Raw genomic sequence first — 20,855 nt, 5'->3', positions numbered from 1 at the left:
TCATACAGTATTGTGGTTATGCCGTATATCGACACCACAACGAATATTATAAGATGACAAACAATCCTCTGATTTCTGCATAAGAGAATAGACAAAAGTATAAATTATCACTTGCCCCAGTGAGGCGTGGTACACATCTGTTGTTTCAAACCCACGCAGTGAATAAATTTAAACGATGAAAAAACTCATTATGATAAGTGGCTATGCATCAATGAGAACATGAAGATAGTATGCAGATTTCTTTCATGAGAAGTTCTTGGGTGGAAATTTAAATTTGTGAATGGGTTGCGCCATGGTGTTGCAATGATTCTGTGGAATTGCAGAGAAATTCATCGCGTCGACGGACGCTGATGAATCGAGTGTGAAATTGTAATCTTTTTGCGCCAATTTTGAGGGCTATGACACACGTATGATTGCCGAGTGCACAATGCAAGCATTTTAGATTTGCTCGTTCATGTTGCCGGACAAACCAGACACTCTTACACAAACTTTTCGTTAAAAAGTTTTTTGTATTTGGTTGGTTTAAAATTTAAGAGAAAGCAAGGCGAGAGACATGCCAAAACAATATGCGAAGCTGCGCCCCGACCGTTAATTTTCAACTTTCCTATTGCCCCGGGACCGAGCATTGTCAACGATAGCTTATACATAGCTTGTCACTTGGCAGTGACATTGGACGTGAAGCAGAAGACATACAGTGACAACCCATCTGTGGCGAAATGAATGTTAGCTGTACCATGGAGGTAGAAAGAGAGACACTACCCCCATCGCTGTACATGTTCCAATACAGCAGTTCTGACTTTCACAACCGTGCTTTCAATGAGTTTATATTGCTGTTTTATATCATCCGTACTTCTAATTATTTAATTGTTTCCCACCCCCAAATTTCCAACATCTAAAAATCCATTGGGCATTAACCTTCTTTTTACCGGAACCCTTTTGGCGCTTGTATATTGCCTTTATTACGATAGACAGCGTGAACCTCGGTCTTCTCAGAACGAGACCAACCTACTTGACCCACTGACATTATGTTATTTTTTTAATTATTGTATTTTCATTCATTCGTTTGAATTGCTAGCAAATATTTAACTTCCTCGAGAAGGACTGTATAGGATAGATGGTTTTTCACCTGATTCAGACACCCCCATCATACATAACATATTTCCAATGACTTTGGGTGGACAAGCAGATGACTAAATGATTGTTAGGGTGCTCGGACACCTACGAAACCAAGCCGCCTTAGACTCAGAACAGGGGAATTCATCTAGGCAAAGAGGTTGTCTGGGATTTTGAACAGGACGGGCACGTTACACTACCGTCAAGCATGGGTTGTGAGGTAGTGATCAAAACAGGAACTTTAGAAGGTTGTCTAGAATCATGAGGATCTCTTAAAGGGGTCAAAAGTGTGTTCGATAAGAAGCGGGTATTGAAATAAAAACTTGTAGTTACCCAAGCATTTAAAATGAGAAAGAAAGGGGCGTCTTATCAGTGATTGATGAGAAAAAAAATGCACTATTCGAGGGGAACACAGGGACATTTGCTAGTATAGTTTTTACGTCCCCCTGTGTATTGAAGATTGCCGATGTATTTGCTGAACCACGGTTTACTCTGGTGGGGCAGAGTAACCATGGCTGAATGCACCTTTATAATTGTACCTGGGTTCCGAAGTTTCGAGTACCAGAAGGCCTAGATTTATGCCTGTATTTAAAAATGCCTGTCCAAAACCCTGCTGAGAAAAGGCTCACACTGGACAGGTGTCAGGCGGGGTGTCAGGGGTGTAGCATGGTTCGTGTCAATCTTAATACGTGCCCTCAATTCATACCATATCAGATAGTCAGCTCCTACGGTGTTTACAAGCATCTCTCAGAGAGTTTACATTTGTCAGTCCCCCTAACCTACCTTCTACTTAATACCACGATTCTAACCCCTTGCTGAAATGACAATACCTGTTTTGATCTCTTTCACTGCAAGCAGTCGTATAATGCCCTAGTGTGTCATTGCAATAGACATGCAAATACCCATTGCTGGTAGGAGTTATTCACACGTCTAACATTACGTCGACGTACTTTCGGTAAGTATCGGCAAGCTTGTTTCCTTTCCCGTGATATATTTTGATAACTTATGCATCTTTGATGTGTGACCAACTACAGTACAAGAAGGTATTTACAACAAGAATGTCGATATCGGCTGGATATCATCTCTGACCGTCAGCCGAAGGGGGGATGGGGGACAATACTGGCCATAGCTGTGTGTCATGTGGCCTTTGGCAGAAACACAGTCCTTCCACACACTCAAAGAAAGTGGCCCAGTTTTCATGTGACCTCGCATTGCACAGCTCTCCATGAGTTCATGTTTTAAACACTTTTCGACGGTTGCATTGTCCGTAAAAGCTGATTTTAATGTTGAATTTCCCTGTTAGTATACATACCTTGGGTAAAAACTCTGGGGAGATCAGCAACGTTCATGGTCCAGTGGTTTAGCATTTGTCCCGGCAAAATGGCCAGATCTGCCGACACCACTGCAAAAGCCGCTGAACCAGGCTCGAATTGCAAGGTCGTAGTTCACAATACAGTTGTGTTCGAACGACTTTATTTACTGAAACTTGAAGGAAAGTTTTAAAAAATAATGGCCTACTGCAGGTTTTATATCTGAGATCTTCGCTTACTGCAGTCCAAGACTTGCCATGACCGAGTAAGCTGAAACGTCGCAATGACATTGACAGCTTTTCGGTCGCAAATATCTATGTTCGTAAGCACCCTACAGACGTTCAGCAACACTATTTTTATTCAAAATGGTTGACAATAGTCAGCCTCTACCGCCATCGGCAAAAGGACGAATTACGTAAATGTTCCTGAACTTTGACATTGGCCAAGAACATGACGTAGTAGTTGGCAATGTAAAGATCAGACAATGCCAAAAACATGTTGTGGATGACCCGTTCGCCTGGCGATAGGCCAATGCCCTCTAACTTGACATGGGGAGACCAAATTGAAAGTGAACGCAAAACAAGCGATGTCGTGACTCGTCCAACCGCGTCGTACGCATGGCAATGGGTCAAGGGCATGACACACAGTCACAAACAAGTTGGAGGCTGAAAACAAAAAAAAACTTGGAGGCTAAAAACAAACAAACTTGAGAGGCTAAAATACAAAACACTTGGCAGAGCTAATAAACAAATACCAGAAACGCATAACTATTACGCACCATCTCATCTCACAGGTCTATTCTTTTTGAATGTCTGAAATGATGTGTGACTACTCAGAGCTATACAGCGGTTCGTCTTCGGTGTAGGGTCCGAAGAATAAAATGGGGAGTGAATTTACGATCAGGAAAATAACCTAGTAATGGTGGATGATCTCTCCGGTATCAAACCAAGAGTGTTCGAATTCGCCACACGAAATGCCAAGGAAGATTGGCCCTCCTTTTTAATCTCAACATGTCACAAACGCCTTTTAGCTTTCATTTGCATTGGACGCATTGATTTGACAAATGTTTGTAAGTGTATATATTGCCAGAAGAATTTGACTTGGTCCAAAGTGCGATTGATATATACCGTGACCTAGATTTTTAATAATGTCACAGCGGAAACGTGACGCAATGTTGAAACCCCAAACTTCAGGGACAGTGTGGTGAGCATATCCAATATTTCCTGTCTAAAACAGCTATTTAAAAAACCCGCCTTTGTTGGAATATAAAGTAAAATCCTTATATATAGGGTGTACGTGATGAAATTTCTGTTCCCACGATTGTTTGCCATGAATTGAGTGGAGTGAGATGATTGATAATAATTCAGGTGGTTTCACGGTACATTACACCAGTTCAGTGTTTCTTCCCTATTTTGTATTAAAATTTTCACTATTTTACAGTGTCGCTCTCGATAAAGGGATTCTAGTCCGGATCCGACATACATCCTGCCAACAATAAGTGTGTTACATTGGACATTACATAACATATTGACTATATTGACTTGATTTCAGAACATAATAAGTAATTAAAGAGACGAACATTCATTAGAATTTACGGTAAGTGTGGCTGTATATATATATATATATATATATATATATATATATATATATATATATATATATATATATATATATATATTGTTGTATATTGTTGTATATTGTTATATATTGATATATATTGTTATATACATATATATATATTATTGTATACCGTAACCCTGAACTAGATAGATAGTTATGTCGACAGATAGAGAAAGAAATCAAATGGCAATATACCTGTAGGGGGAGGGAGGGGGGAGAGAGAGAGAGAGAGAGAGAGAGAGAGAGAGAGAGAGAGAGAGAGAGAGAGAGAGAGAGAGAGAGAGAGAGAGAGAGAGAGAGACAGACAGACAGACAGACAGACAGACAGACAGACAGGCAGGCAGGCAGGCAGACAGACAGTGTGTGTGTGTCAGACAGACAGAGTCAGACAGACAGAGACGGACCACGTGGCTTTTGAAAATACCGTAATACAATGGAAATGGTGGTGGCAGCAGTTATAGCATGGTTTAGGCGAGGCTTATCGCCATGGTAGAAAGCAACTGTCACGAGATACATACAGCTGCCAGAAGACATGGAATTCTGTGCATCCTGATCAAGAACTTGTTCAGAGAATAGCTTAAACTATGTCTTTTAGAGGTGTGAACAACCAAAAACTTACGGAGCAGATAAATGTCACTGAAACACGATTGGAAAACTAATTTGGGAGAATTGGATCTTTTGTTTGTTCAAATCTATCAAAAGTGTTTGGCGCCCTAGAGCTGAAAGTTGCAACGATACAGAATACCCATAAAAACAAGTATTTTGCAAAAAACAGAAAAGCAGATGAGCTTACATTGTCAGATTCAACCAACATTACTTGGGATGTCAGTTTAAAATATAAAAACTGGGCTAGAGATATGTTTGATTTATTTTCAGAAATTGGTTTGGAGGAAAAAATTGGCAATAGAGGCTTGTATAATGCATTTTAAACGCTGTATATTAGTAACAGGACATCCCAACTGAGTGAAAAGTCCAAATTGCATACTATTTGATGTTTAAGACGGAATATGGAATGGAGAAATATTAACAATTTCCCATTTCTAGATCAAAAAGATCACTTTTAGCACAATTGAGAGTTGGTATCTTACCTCTAAAATTGAAACTGGGCGTTACACGAATGTGCCTAAAGAGGACAGACTATGTGATTTTTGTCCAAATGTAGTAGCAGGCGAGCTCCATTTCATTTTTGACTGTACACTTAACAATGTTATTAGGAATCAATTGTTCTGTAACAGCCAGAAACTTGTGCTCCGTATTTGATTCATTTGATGTACGACAGAAACTCAAATTTCTAATGAGCGACATGCCATCCCAATTGGCATTCTATGTCTATCATGCATTTTCAATGAGACAAGTATTATACTTAAATTACATTTCGAGCTATTCATATTTGTGTACCTTATTTACTGCTTTAGTGTCTTGTAAGCCCTTGGGGCTGGGTGTGGCAACCATGCTGTTTAAGACCACACATGACACTTTAATAAATAAATATAACATAACATAACTAAACCATCCAATTATCCCAAATTACTTCCAATCGTGTTCGGAATAGGTGACCTCTAACAACATGTTCGCAATGATACATAATCTGATAGTCACGTATACACCTTTTCTTACAAGATTGCAGGGATCCAGTCATTTATCAACCGGCATGTCTCGAAGCAACAACAACACGAGATCTCAAAATGGTGGCATCAGCGATGTCGATGTGGAGAAGAAGTTCTCTACCGATGGGAAACGGGAGATTCTTTGTTTCAGCGACATCCGTTGCTTTGTGGCAAGTCTTACGGTGACGATATTCTTCCACGGTACGATGGCCATGTATGCCGCCAGCACCATGACAACGCAGGAGAAAAGATACAGCCTCAACGCTTCACAGCTTTCCGTTCTGGTGAGTATGGGGCAGGCAGGAACTCTTCTCAGCGTCATTCCCGTGGCATACTTTGGAGGTCGTCTTGGGAGTAATCGCCCACGTTGGATGGGCGCTGGTGTGATATGTATCGGTATTGGTTTGTTGATGGGTTGTTTGCCACACTTCGTATTGGGACCCTACAGATACGAAAGCCTTTCCGCGGTCGATGCTACCGAAGCAAACGCAAGCGTAGCAGAAAATCTGTGTCTTTCAACCTTATCGAGCTCTCCGGGACCTTACGCCCATCTCGCCGATGGTGAGAAATCCCCGAATGCCTCTACCCACATGGATTTAGGATGCGACAGCACAGACAAACAGAAGACAACAGAAAGCACGGTAGCTTATGCCTTAATTGTCATCGGGGTGACAGTAGTCGGGGCCGGATACAGCCCATTACTAACTCTTGGCACTTCTTTCATCGACGATCATGCCAGCCATCGAAGATCGGCATTGTATTTGGGTACGTATCGTCTCTGCGAAGTAACAGCTCAGTTGTCAGGCAAACTTAAACAAGGTGAATGGGGAGGGGCATAGGAGTTGCGCCTGTGCAACTTTTTCGTCTACAAACAATTATGTATTTTGTATACAGTATCTAGATACATAACGTCAATATAGCTGTAACATAAAAATTATTTTACGATGCGTATTATGATAAATCGTGGATACAGTGTTTACATTGGGCGTTGGTCTGATACGACCTTTGAGTGCAGTTCAATCTACCCCCCTCCTACATTAAGTGTAAAGGACAGCAGAGACACGAAGGTTAAAATTGAAGACATCAGAAAAGTAAAAATTGTTTTACATTTCATGTGTAATCACAGTCGATTCGGTGGAGGGAGATATCGACTGTGTTGTAACGTATGAGACTCACCCATCTCGAAGCATCTCTGAAGTTTATATTTTCCATAGATGATGGTGTGTTTGTCAATACTCCTTTCGACTACTCCACTGTTTTGTCTTCAACGAAAAATGCGCGTAAAATCATTACTACAAACTCGGAAAAGGTTAAGGTCACCGAGCGTTTTGAACAACAATGTCGAAAGCGCTGGACTTCTTTGATTCTATTTCCAGGTATAATTAACATGATGTGGGGGCTAGGACCAGCTGTTGGGTATCTGGTCGGCGCTGCTTGTTTGTCTATCTACGTGGATTTCAACAGAGTGGACGTTTCCTCCATCGACTTGAAGCCCTCTGATTCAAAGTGGGTTGGTGCCTGGTGGTTAGGGCTCGTCTTGGGAGCAGCTGCGTTCTTTCTCGTCTCCCCGCTGTACTTTTTAACCCCAGGGACTTTGAAAGTCGGCAGCGATGTCAAACAACAGAGGAAGAAGAACAGTGATCATGAAATTGGTAAGCAGTTTGTGTTTCCTTGATGCAATCTCTGGCAAAGTAATTGTTGTCTCAGGTGTAATAAGTAACATCGAGATATTGCACTTTGGGGCTCTATTAGCATTGTCCAAGTAGCATCGTGTTAATCCATCCCGAATAAATACCCTTGGCTGGCGAAGTTGCCCTATAGCAGACGGTCTAACACCTTTTTAAGTTGTGCGGCGCCGCGAAAAACACGAGTATACGATGACGGCAAACAGAGGAAAATACCATGGGACTATATATTTATCACATGAACAGTCTTCTTATTTTTCTTTTGACGTAGATGGATCAAAATTATCGTAACAAATTGCATGAATTTCGTTGCGATTTGTGTTTTACTTACGCGGATTACTTTATTTAAAGAGTAAAGCGGCCCGTCACCAAGGAGATACTTTCATTCATAAATCCCATCAAACTGAAATTTTGATACATCGAATGGTGTCTCCACCAACCAGACGTACGGATTCGTTCACGTGAACGTGTCAATCATTGTCTCGCGCTGTACCGATGCCAAGGCAAGTCGGCCATCGGTGGACATAGCTTTCATCGTGCTAGCGACGGATAGCCGTAGTATTCAGAGTCATTTAGAATATTTACAAATAGATTTATGAAGTAAATGCAACGACACGATCGAAACAGTAATTCTCATTCTCAGAGATGCCATGGCTTTTCAAAATATCGCACAAGTTTACGATCTTGGTGAGCGCGAAAGATTGCGTTCGATGACACACAGGATGTGAGTCATTGCATGTTTGTGCTTACAACAACGCTGCCGCCGTCATTGGTCTCTGCCGGTGTCAACTCGTCAATCCCGATCTCGGTCGTCAATGTTTTCGTCTTACGGACTTTGATGTTTGCAGTGACACATATCTCGCCCCTGGATACATCCTAATTTTGTTACTTGACGGAAACTCTGTTTTGAGTGTTGTCTGAGTCAACCTTCGAAGTACGTCGGATTCCACAGCGCTGCACACAGCTCGACATGCGACAGCTTAGCTTATATGTCTTCGCTACAGCCTTACGCCGCGCTGCAAGTTTGATTCCGAGCGAGTGTTTACGGAATTTTTTTGTGCGATGAAGGAAATTTATCGTTCTTATCGAATGACTTTATGCTTGTGCCTCCTATGTCGCTTTCCTGAAGATTCTACTGTACTCATTTATTCAGTTGAACTTACGTTGGGGTGTAGGTTTCGGTTCTATCGCTATACCGGGATCGCCAGGTAAGCTTATGACGTCCACGACTCGACTGTAGCCGCGACGTTACTGAGCCATTAAAATAAAACGATCGACGGTATCTCCATTTAATTCTCGGGAAAAGCTATAGTTTTAGCTACTCGAAATTTCGTTGAACAAGTATGCCTTCTATGTTTCTGGATTCATCGGGTCACCTTTTGGTAAAAATGTCATGAGAGCTAGCACGGCATCGACCACCACAAATCTGTCTGTGTCGCGACGCCTGCATGTATGAACGGTGCCATGCACGAAAACAGGGGTTATTCGGATTTCTTATCCGTCCTGTTCTACGTCACACAGGTGGCGATACGGGCCAGCTCATGTGATAATGACCATAACGTCAGCTACAGTTTCATGTTCCACTGTGAGTAGAACAAGAGTTGACTCAAGTACAAAAATCTTGGGGAAAATCATCAAAAGTTACAGTTACTGGCCCTTTAATCGTCTTGCTTTTGGATTAAGCTGCTAAACAACCAGTGCGTCTAGGTCTTAGAAAAGGCCAAGAAGTGAATTTTAAACCCACTTTCAATTTTGTCTTTCTCATGACATTGCAGGTTTTTTGAGGATGACATGGAAATTGCTCAAAAATCCATACTTCATGGTGGTGATTATTGCCTACGCCCTTGACACGGGCACCACATTTGGATTTCTACCATTCATCGCGAAAATCTTTCAAGTTCAATTTGGTCTGTCGGCAGTAAATGCAAATCTGTATGCAGGTATGTGGAGATTTATCCTAACAGTGGCTTCAACCTTGGCGGTACACTGAAAGATTCGACCTTGTTTTAGATCTTTCAGCTAGTCTACCTTCGCGGATGGGCCAGGACTCACAAAAGGCTCAGAGAGATTGCAAATGACGCAATCCATGAAGATCCAGTGTACGCGATTTCCGATTGTTGTTCGCAAGTTGTGGTACAGAAATTTCGCTACGGAACAAGAGCCTCGAAGCTACACTGGACAACAAGTTGTCATTCTCTCCTGTAGATGTAACGTAACTTTGCAACGTTACCGTTGTTGTGTCTGACAATCACGGCAGATGCCTATGTGTATTCCTTTGCAGACCTAACTTCTATCAAAGATAGCATAGATCAGGCCTGCCGGCCTCATAGAAACTTTGCCCTCTCTCAATCACCGTAAAGTAAAGTTTTTCGCGAAACTATGAGCGTGTGGAGAACGTTTCCGAGATGTAGGGCCTACTATCTACTCCACGATGCCGTGGAAAAGGATGCCGCAAAGAGACTAGTGATTTGCGACCACCTGCTGTCTCATGGAGATTAGTAATATGCGACGACTGTAGAGAAATGACCATCGCAATTTGGTAACGATTGATGATACGTTTGTACTATGTTTTTTTTCCTCACCAGCGATTTTCGGCACTATACCTTATTGCCTTGGAATGTTACTGCCAGGATACATCATCAAAAAATTCAACCTCCAACCAATGGGTATTCTGAAGTTCTACCTCGTTGTCCTAGGAATTGGCATCGTATTATCTGCTGCCCTCTATCCTTTCGGATGTTACAGCGAGCCCGTCGTTGGTGTTGGGTATGATTATGTCCAATTTTACTATGAAACAACTTCCTTGTTAGACTTGGTTCAAGTCTGTGATTTGTAAATGTTTGAGTAGGGTGAACGCGATGATTTGTGTTCTGTTTTCGTTTGAAACGCGTGAGTGGGGTGCACGCGATGAGTTGGTGAACGCTATACACAGGGAAGTTTCTCCCGCAATCAGAAACTAACTCACTACTGCGCAGACTCAAAGGCAACGCGTTCAATCGCGAGGAAAACCTGGCCTGGGCTACCAAATTCCAAATAGGTTTGTATGAAATAGGAGAAACTAGTACAAATGACTTTATTTTTAGAAATTCACCGACTTGAACCAAGTCCTGAAGCCTCATCTTTTAATATCTTCCACGCATGGGAATGTTAACGAAGAGAAATTTTGTCTTTCACACGAATCCTTTACATGAAAGAAGCAAAAATAATTGAGCTAGACAAACAGCTGACAGAGAGGGGAAGAGAGACCTTACTGAGAAAGACCGAGAGACGGAACCAGGGATAATAAATATTGCATTGTACATTTTACTATTAAACACATTTTGCCATTAAATGCATTTTACCATCTTTGATCTCCAGAAAAGACGGTGTAGACAAGACCCAGCTATGCAACGAAGACTGCGGTTGTCCAGTTGATGTATTTGAGCCAGTCTGTGGTTCTGATGGAAATACCTACGCTTCCCCTTGTCACGCAGGATGTATTGGAATGGGCTCCAGCAGTGTAAGATTAAATGTTTTGTTAATTGTTAAGTTCACACCTTTCCGCTACCCCAAACACACACTCACTCACTCACTCTCTCTCTCTCTCTCTCTCTCTCTCTCTCTCTCTCTCTCTCTCTCTCTCTCTCTCTCTCCTCTCTCTCTCTCTCTCTCCAGACGCGAGCACTCTTACATATAGCTGATATATATGTACATAGAATACATGCGAAAACCAATTTTTAACGAAATAACAAATATGTCAAGTGATCAATGCATGATCAATGATCATGCATCAAATCATGATCAATTTCAACTTAAGACTTTAAATTATGATAGTCTTTTTTCTTATATTGCGTTTCAGTTTGCAGGGAATTACACAAACTGTGGCTGTATATCAAAGTTCGATAGCGACGGATGGAACACAACCAGGATGGCTACTCTGGGTCCCTGCAAGGAAACGGAGACGTGTTCACTCATTTATCCATTCCTTGTCGTCGTTGCTCTGGTGGCTCTGCTGATGGCCGGTAGAGAGGTTCCATGCATGATGCTAGCCCTACGGTGAGTCCGAGAATAGACATTACTGTTGAATTACAAGGACACTCTCAATTTATCAAGTTCGTGGTTTGTCCCTATACAACGGACTAGACACGTTATTTGTTCGATTTTTATCGATATGGAGCCAATATAGTATGGTAAAAATGAAAATGGGTTCGCAACTTTTCAAATGATTGGTTACTATTCAAAAAGGGTACAAACGGAAGCAAGAAATGATATAAAATATTTTATGTTAAAATGTTTCCGAATGTAAAATAGACGCCAGTTCCAACATTGGCAGTTGAACACAGAACTTGATGAGGTTTTCATGAAAACCCGCCGAGACCGCGAGAACCGGTTTACGAACAGTAGCGTGACTCTCACGTACAATGGGCTGGATTTCGTAACTCCATCTATTCGCCATTACCTTTTACCTTGGTAAAAATGTGATGCATATGCTCATATGGTTGGGATAACTTTAACTTCGAGTTCTGTCACCTCATCATTTATAATAGCTGAAGAAGGTAACATTTTCACATTTTGATATACAATGATTTTGGTTTTTCTTCCAGGTCAGTCGAGGAACGGGAGAAATCGTTTGCCATTGGCCTGCGTTTCCTCCTTGCGCGCGTTCTCGGTAAGTTACTGCTCATTTCCATTCGTTCTACTGGATAAAATCTATTTAGATTTGGATAGAGTCGTAAGATTAAAGATATACGATTTTTGCACCCCTCTTTCAAGACATGACAAACTTATGTTTATATAAGATAAGATGAGGTTTACTTGTTCTCTAGAATCAACCTTTTTGAATCTTTCTTTCCTGCAATACATTTTTTGTGTTACCTTCGAGGTAAAAAAAAAAAATAGTTTTACTCCGATATTATATCCTATTTTCCCTCATTGTAACATACTAATAAATAATTCATTAATCAAGAATGACAGTTTTGTCTGTTCTCTATTCGTCAAATTCTATTTGGGTGTTAGGGAGTCAACTAACCCTAACTTCTGCTCAGCTCTAAAATATAGCGTTTAGTAGTAGGGTTTTCAGGGGTATTTGAGGGGTGGGCCACCCCTCTTTTGGCGCATTCTATTCATATGTTTATAGTAATACAAACGATTCCATTTTCATAGCAAAATAATATACAGATTATAAATTGTTATGTAAACTGTAAATTGGTAACCCTCTGTTTTTCCAAGCTGTGGAGAACACTGAGTAGACAAAACACTGATAACAAGCCAAGGATTATGAAACGTCTGAATTAAAAAATTAGACTGAAGATCCGTCTCTCGAGGGCGCTCTCTACGAAGGGGGAGTGTAAAGAGCGCCCTCGAGCGACGGAGCCTTCAGTCAAAGGTAAAATGCACCTCTGGAAAATACTTGGACCCTAAGATCTTTACACATAATTCTTTGCTGGTGCTTGCATGGACTCACTTATGTAAGCCTGAGAAGAAAATACACTGCCGACTATCTAGTTTTGTGACAATCGGAAATTTTATCTTCGGAGTTAACACAGAATATGTCACCATCTGAATTTCAAATATTGATTTATCTCAGGTAACTCGATTTTGTAATACGGTAGTAAAATTTTGCACAACTCTTGATTTGTATTTTTAAAGTCCCATTAAGCTGTATCTTTTGCATTTTACTTACCAAAAATGCTATTCAAATCCCCGGAGGAATATTTTGGATTCCCGTTCTGAAGCCATATTTTCTTTTATGTCACTATTTCAATCCTTGGTGATGGCTTTTGTTGACAGGCACTTACGCGGAGGTGTATATTTGCGGCGATTGTATTCGATAGGACACGATGGGATAAACAATCTATGCCTTTCATTTATGCATCAGAAGATGTACTTAGGACCTTAACAATAAATGTTACAAAATAAGCTATAGAGTTACATTATACTAAGCTGTGAGTTAAACGCTAGCGTTTGGAAATGCTGGAACACTTCGGTGCATAGGATGCATTTGATCTGTAACCATCTTTAAAAAGATTTAAAAAATACAGCTTATGGGGCCATTGTTATAGGAGAATGGTTTAAAGCTTCCTTGTAGAACTTTCAAGTAAAACCTTAAAATTTTCTATTTCGGGGTACATGCTACCATAGACCTTAAAGTACTGCAAGTTTCATGAACAAGCGATAGTTTAAGAACTAAACGAACAAGGCTTATCGCGGAGAATTTACATTGAAGTAGAAACGAATGGTTTTCAAAGTTTCTGTGAACCTTTTGCTGTAGAACCTTCGTTCCACGAGGAAAGTGATCTCAGTCAAAAGAGCGAGAACAGATGAACAGAACAGCCTCAAGTTAAAAAACGACAATACAAACGATTTGCTCTACTCTGTAATACATTTTCACTGGCAACGTCGAAGGGCTTATCTTTCACTATCAAGCTATACGTTAGCGAATTCCCCCACAATATTCATAGAAGGGGGTTATGCTACGTGTGAGAAGCTAAACTCTCCCCTCCCTTTCAGAGGGGTACCTCAAAGCTACGAGTCTATGGGAAATTAGCGTGTCCAACCATGGAGGTAGTAGAGAGCTCACCAATGCACAAGCCACTGAATATACCTTCTCTTTACACGATCTCGGGCACGGAAAATACAACGTGTGTTCTGAAAAAGCCGTTGTTCATTGTTTGTTTATTTTTTACAGGACCTATTCCGATACCTATACTTTACGGCAAGGCGATTGACATGTCGTGCAGTGTATGGAAAACCCTGTGCGGGGGCGCTGTCCGGGGAGACTGCCAAGTCTACGATAACCATGCACTCAGACGGAACTTGAGTGTGCTGACCGTCCTGGTCAGGTCAGTGTCGTTCATCCTGCTTGTGATAGCCGCCGTCATTTGGAGAAGGAAAGTCAGGAATACGAGTTACATTTCGAAAGATAACAATGGGAGAGAAGCGGAGCCGAAGAAACTGTTTGTCGGCGACGGTGTTGAGATGGAGAGTAGCCAGAGTTAGGTCTTCGTGCTGATGGGTCTCACATATCAATCTGATTAAAATCAAATGTAGAGTACGGTGACGTTTATAGACGCCGAAAAAAAAATTATGGAAAAAAAATGGAAAGAAATTATTCATAGTTTCATCATAGACCGCCATGCATAGTGAATCAACATTTTGGTGAAATTCCAAAATCAAATTACTTGCACAACCATGGACTTGTAACCACTCTAGTCTAATCAAGAACAATAATGTAAATAATCCAGCATACATAAATGCACAGATTTATTTAATTTTGTACTGAAAAAAAATTATTCATAGTTTCATCATAGACCGCTATGCATAGTGAATCGACATTTGGTGAAATTCTAAAATCAAATTTCTTACACAACCATGGACTTGCAACCACTCTAGTCTAATCAAGAAAATTAATATCAATAATCAAGAGTACACAAATGCAAAGATTTACCTATTTTTGTATTGAAAAAAACTATCCATAATTTCATCATAGACACCATGGATAGTGAACCAACTTTTTAGATGAAATTCAGAAATCAATTTCTTGTACACAAATGTTCATTTTACTTCCCTATTCAAGCAAAGTACATTTAAATACATTATCAAACATATATAAAATACAGATATAGCATGTTTTGTGGGGGTAAATTGTCAATAATTTGCCTGATAGACTCCATGTATTATGATTTGATATTTTTGGATGAAGCACTAAATCAGCCACATCTTGCCTTCTTATTGTTGCACAAAATATGGTGACCCTCTCTTCAATGTATGAAATACCATATCTCTTCAAAAATTCTTGCGTGATAAATTGCGACTGTTGCTCCAAAACACCAGCCCTCCCCTCTGTAATTTGTCCCTAACATAACAATTGAACCAATTATTATGTAAATTAGCTGATACTGTTTCAGTTATTCCTGGGGGAGAATACTGCAGTGGTTGAGGGGGGGGTCAAGTTTTAGAATGTCGGGCAAGAGGGAGGGTCACATTTTAGACAGGAGGATAGGGAGAGGGTCACATTTTACGGTATAGGTGTGCGCGAAATTCCCCCGATCCCATCGCCCTGTAATTACTTAAGGCTCCCTTAATCAGATTTGGTCACATATCCGAAAGCCAAATGAACTCTCGGAACTAACCGCGACTTGGAGGCAGAGTTTAAGTTCTAGTCATAAAAACTATACGAGAATGAAAACATTTATGGTACATAAATAGTAGCATTGAAAATTTGGGTATTATGACGAAGCTCAAAAATAGGTATAAGTGGGGTTCTTCAGAGTCATTTTTGTAAAAATCAAACATATCACTTTCGAAAACCATGTTTTGTTTTGTTTTTTGTTTTTAATGCACCTCAACAAATAACATTGTTTTCCATAATACAGTACTGGGTTGTCCTTTCTGTATTAAACAGTGTCAACCATGATTTCAGTGGAACGTTTTTCTAATGACACGATTTGCACATTTGTAGCTTTTCTCATTGCTTTCAAATGTATAGGAAACAGATTATCCTATACATCCCGGCTGCCAAGCTGTGTTAATGAGACACCAGGGCCAGCCATTTAACATCGAGGTAGCAACAAATAGCACAAATGCCTGCCTATTAAAGTTGAAAATCTGAACAGAAGTAGGCCGTGGGAGAGAGGGGGTTAAGGCAACCACCCCCCACAGGATAACAAACCTGTATTTTTCAGAAGCCTTGGGATCCCTAGAATACGAAATGGAATTTTAACAGAAAAAATATAGGGATGGAATAGCTGTTATGGTCATGTTTTGAAGGGTACCGCAAAATCACGATTTTCCAAGCCAAAGCATTTTCGTCAAATGTGTCTTCTTGTAAGTCATGTGCTGAGCTCATTTTTTAACATACCTCACTTGTTTGGTATCATTAGAAAGGGAATTTAGTCCTCTTTAAGATGACATATTGTACTATGCAATATCTTCTACAGTTTTTGTCAATATAACCAAAACTTACCCCTTACCCCAAAATTTAACATTGCAAATTACAGTAAATCTCAAATTCTACCAATTTTTTAGCTAGGCATAATAAAAAATGCAATGCTTTGTCTGAAATCTGTTTTATTTCATACAGGGACATGTCAGAAATATGAAATAGACTTTTAACAGAAAAAATATTGGGAATCTACAGCTGTAACAGTCATATTTTGAAGGGTACCGCAAAATAACAGTGTTGCAGATTTGCATGCATTTTTGTTAAAACTGTCTTCCTATAAGTTATCTGCTGAGCTTGTTTTTCAATATAACCTGGCTTGTTAGGTATCATTAGAAAGATAATTCACTAATCTTCAGAATGATATATTGTAACATGCAATATCTTCTATAGTTTTCATGATATATAACAAAACTTACCCCTTACCCAAAGTTTACATTAAAAATTTCTGTCATAGCTAAAACCAAATTTTACAATTTTTTATAGCTTGACACAAAAAATCTGCCCTTTTTGCTATTAAATCTGTTTTATTTGGTACAGGGACATGTAGAAATATGAAATAGACTTTTAACAGAAAAATATTAGGAATCTACAGCTGTAACAGTCATATTTTGAAGGGTACCGCAAAATAACAGTGTTGCAGATTTGCATGCATTTTTGTTAAAACTGTCTTCCTATAAGTTATCTGCTGAGCTTGTTTTTCAATATAACCTGGCTTGTTAGGTATCATTAGAAAGATAATTTACTAATCTTCAGAATGATATATTGTAACATGCAATATCTTCTATAGTTTTCATGATATGTAACCAAAACTTACCCCTTACCCCAAAGTTTACATTGAAAATTTCTGTCATAGCTAAAACCAAATTCTACAATTTTTTTAGTTTGACACAAAAAATCTGGCCGTTTTTGCTATAAAATCTGTTTTATTTGGTACTGGGACATGTCAGAATTATCAAATAGACTTTTAACAGAAAAAATATTGGGAATCTACAGCTGTAACAGTCATATTTTGAAGGGTACCGCAAAATCACAGTATTGCAGATTTGCATGCATTTTTGTTAAATTTTTCTTCTTATAAGTTATCTGTTGAGCTTGTTTTTGAATATAACCTGGCTTGTTAGGTATCATTAGAAAGATAATTTACTAATCTTCAGAATGACATATTGTAACATGCAATATCTTCTATAGTTTTCATGATATATAACCAAAACCTACCCCTTACCCCAAAGTTTACATTGAAAATTTCAGTCATAGCTAAAACCAAATTCTACAAATTTTTTAGCTAGAAACAAAATCTCTGCCCGTTTTTGCTATTAAATCTGTTTTATTTGGTACAGGGACATGTCAAAAATATGAAATAGACTTTTAACAGAAAAAATATTAGGACTCTACTACTGTAGCGGTCATATTTTGAAGGGTCCGCAAAATATCAGTGTTGCAGATTTGCATGCATTTTTGTTAAATTGTTCTTCTTATAAGTTATCTGCTGAGCTTGTTTTTGAATATATACTGGCTTGTTAGGTATCATTAGAAAGATAATTAACTAATCTTAAAATGACATATTGTATATGTATATCTTGCATAGTTTTCATGAAATATGACCAAAACTTACCCCATACCCCAAAATTTACATTGAAAATTGTAGTCATAGCTAAAATCAAATTCTACCATTTTCTTTACCTAGACATATAAAATCAGGCATTTATTTGTATGAAATCTATTTCATTCGGTAATGGGTCATGTCAAAAATATAAAATAGACTTTTAACAGAAAAAAGATTGGAATTCTGTAGTTGTAACAGTCGGATTTTGAAGGGTACAGCAAAATCTCAGTATTCCTGACTTGCGTGCATTTTTGTTGAATCTATCGTCTTGTAAGTCAGCTGCTGAGCTTCTTATAGAATATAATGTAAGTTGTTAGGTATCATTAGTAAGATTATTTACTAGTCTTTAAAGAGACATATTGTAACATGCAATATCTTGTACAGATTTTTATGAAATATGACCAAAACTTACCCCATACCCCAAAATTTACATCGAAAACTACTGTCATAGCTAATATCAAATTCAAGCAATTTTTTTAGGCAATTTTTTGTATGAAATCTGTTTAATTTTGTACTTGGCCATATTAGAAATATGAAATGAACTTTTAACAGAAAAAGTATTGGGATTCTATAGCTGTAACAGCTGTATTTTTAAGGGTACAGCAAAATCTCAGTATTCCTGATTCGTATGCGTTTTTGTTAAACCTGTCATCTTATAAGTAGTCTACTGTGCTTGTTATTGATTATAGCCGGGTTTGTTTAGTATCATTGGAAAGGTATTTAACAGGTATTTACAATGAAATATTGTAACAGGCAATATCTTGTATAGTTTTCATGGAATATGACCCAAACATACCCCATACCCCAAGGTTTATATTGGAAGTACTGTCATAGATAACGTGATCAATTTCCGTGAATTTTTAGCTAGACATGATAAAAATAGTTCTGTTTCGGTATTAAATCTGTTGTATATGGTACTGGGTCATGTCAGAAATGTGAAATAGACTTTTAACAGAAAAAATATTTGGACTGTTTAGTTGTATCAGCCATATTTTGAAGAGAAATGCAAAATCGCAGTACCGCAAACTGGCACCTTTTTTGTTAAATTCTTCTTCTTGTAAGTCATCTGCTGAACTTATTTTGTGACACAACCTGGCTTGTGAGGTATCATTAGTAGGGAAATTTATTCTTCTTTAAGATGACATATTGTAATATACAATGTCATTCATAGTTTCCTGGAATATGGTCAAACTTTACCCCATACCCTAAAAGTTCAAATCGCAAATTACAGCTTATCACAAATTCTACCATTTTTTGCTGCACATAATACAAAAGGCAATTCTTATTTAAAATCTGATTTATTTGTTACAAAAGTATGTTACAAGTATAAAATTACCTTTTCACGGGAAGATGATACAATTTAGTAGCCACTTGGATCATTTTTGGAGGGGGAACCCAAATATTGCAAATGTATGTGTTTCGGCAATTTTGCCCTGATACCTGGGTACCCTTTCAAATATGATCCAAAAGGCTACAAAATCATATTATGTTCCTGTTAAAAGTTAATTTCATATTTGTAACATACTTTTCTAACAAAAACACAGATTTCGTAGATTGCATACAAGCATTGCCTTTTGTATATAAAGTTAATAAATTGTCAAAAAAGGTCGAGTTTCAGATTTGCAGTAATTTGCTGTGTAACCTTGGGGTATGGGGTAAGCTTTGGTCCTATTTCATGAAACCTAAACAAGACATTGCATATTACAATATGTCATTTTAAAGACCAGTAAATTACCTTTCTATTGATACCTAAGAAGCCAGGTTATGTCAAAAATCAAGCTCAGCAGATGACTTATAAGAAGACAGATTTAACAAAAAAGCAAGCGAGTTTTCAATACTGTGATTTTGCGAGACCCTTGAAAATATGACTGTTACAGCTGTAGATTCCCAATATTTTTTCTGTTACAAGTCTATTTCATATTTCTGACATGTCCCTGTACCAAATAAAATAGATTTAATAGCAAAAAGGGCCAGATTTTTTGTGTCAAGCTAAAAGAATTGTAGAATTTGGTTTTAGCTATGACAGAAATTTTTAATGTAAACTTTGGGGTAAGGGGTAAGTTTTGGTTATATATCATGAAAACTATAGAAGATATTGCATGTTACAATATGTCATTCTGAAGATTAGTGAATTATCTTTCTAATGATACCTAACAAGCCAGGTTATATTGAAAAACAAGCTCAGCAGATAACTTATAGGAAGACCGTTTTAACAAAAATGCATGCACATCTGCAACACTGTTATTTTGCGGTACCCTTCAAAATGACTGTTACAGCTGTAGATTTGTAATATTTTTTCTGTTAAAAGTCTATTTCATATTTCTGACATGTCCCTGTACAAATAAAAAAGATTTAATACCAAAAACGGCCAGAGTTTTTGTGTCAAGCTAAAAAAATTGTAGAATTTGGTTTTAGCTTTGACTGCAATTTTCAATGTAAACTTTGGGGTAAGGGGTAGTTTTGGTTATATATCATGAAAACTATAGAAGATATTGCATGTTACAATATATCATTCTGAAGATTAGTGAATTATCTTTCTAATGATACCTAACAAGCCAGGTTATATTCAAAAACAAGCTCAGCAGATAACGTATAAGAAGAAAAATTTAACAAAAATGCATGCAAATCTGCAACACTGTTATTTTGCGGTACCCTTCAAAATATGACTGTTACAGCTGTAGATTCCTAATATTTTTTCTGTTAAAAGTCTATTTCATATTTCTGACATGTTCCTGTACCAAATAAAACAGATTTAATAGCAAAAAGGCCAGATTTTTTGTGTCAAGCTAAAAAATTGTAGAATTTGGTTTTAGCTATGACAGAAATTTTTAATGTAAACTTTGGGGTAAGGGGTAGTTTTGTTACATATCATGAAAACTATAGAAGATATTGCATGTTACAATATATCATTCTGAAGATTAGTAATTATCTTTCTAATGATACCTAACAAGCCAGGTTATATTCAAAACAAGCTCAGCAGATAACTTATAGGAA

The 20,855-nt window shown here is 38.4% G+C and overlaps 1 protein-coding gene across 2 annotated transcripts; it reads left to right on the top strand.

Moving 5' to 3' along the window:
* The first annotated feature begins 1,843 nt into the window (after window positions 1–1,843).
* LOC139151498 (solute carrier organic anion transporter family member 2A1-like) lies at window positions 1,844–15,820 on the top strand. Of its 2 annotated transcripts, none has more exons than XM_070724337.1 (10): window positions 1,844–2,068; window positions 3,975–4,019; window positions 5,671–6,415; window positions 7,027–7,302; window positions 9,111–9,275; window positions 9,921–10,101; window positions 10,693–10,834; window positions 11,174–11,370; window positions 11,919–11,983; window positions 14,003–15,820. In XM_070724337.1, exons 3-10 carry the CDS (start codon window positions 5,695–5,697, stop codon window positions 14,311–14,313), a joined length of 2,058 nt encoding a protein of 685 aa, XP_070580438.1. In that variant the 5' UTR covers window positions 1,844–2,068; window positions 3,975–4,019; window positions 5,671–5,694; the 3' UTR covers window positions 14,314–15,820. The 2 variants fall into 2 exon arrangements, with proteins under 2 accessions (XP_070580438.1, XP_070580437.1); XM_070724336.1 differs by having other exon boundaries at window positions 1,845–2,068; window positions 5,664–6,415.
* The last annotated feature ends 5,035 nt before the right edge of the window (window positions 15,821–20,855 follow it).

Source organism: Ptychodera flava, chromosome 15, assembly GCF_041260155.1.
Source record: "Ptychodera flava strain L36383 chromosome 15, AS_Pfla_20210202, whole genome shotgun sequence".
Lineage (NCBI taxonomy): Eukaryota > Metazoa > Hemichordata > Enteropneusta > Ptychoderidae > Ptychodera > Ptychodera flava.
This window is presented reverse-complemented; position numbering and strand designations above follow the sequence as displayed.

Excerpts from the sequence above, each read along its gene's own strand:
- LOC139151498 (XM_070724337.1), top strand. The coding sequence starts at position 5,695 with ATGTCTCGAAGCAACAACAACACGAGATCTCAAAATGGTGGCATCAGC. Across the intron at positions 9,276-9,920 it reads AAATGCAAATCTGTATGCAG|CGATTTTCGGCACTATACCT; the intron begins GTATGTGGAGAT and ends TTTCCTCACCAG. Across the intron at positions 11,984-14,002 it reads CCTCCTTGCGCGCGTTCTCG|GACCTATTCCGATACCTATA; the intron begins GTAAGTTACTGC and ends TATTTTTTACAG.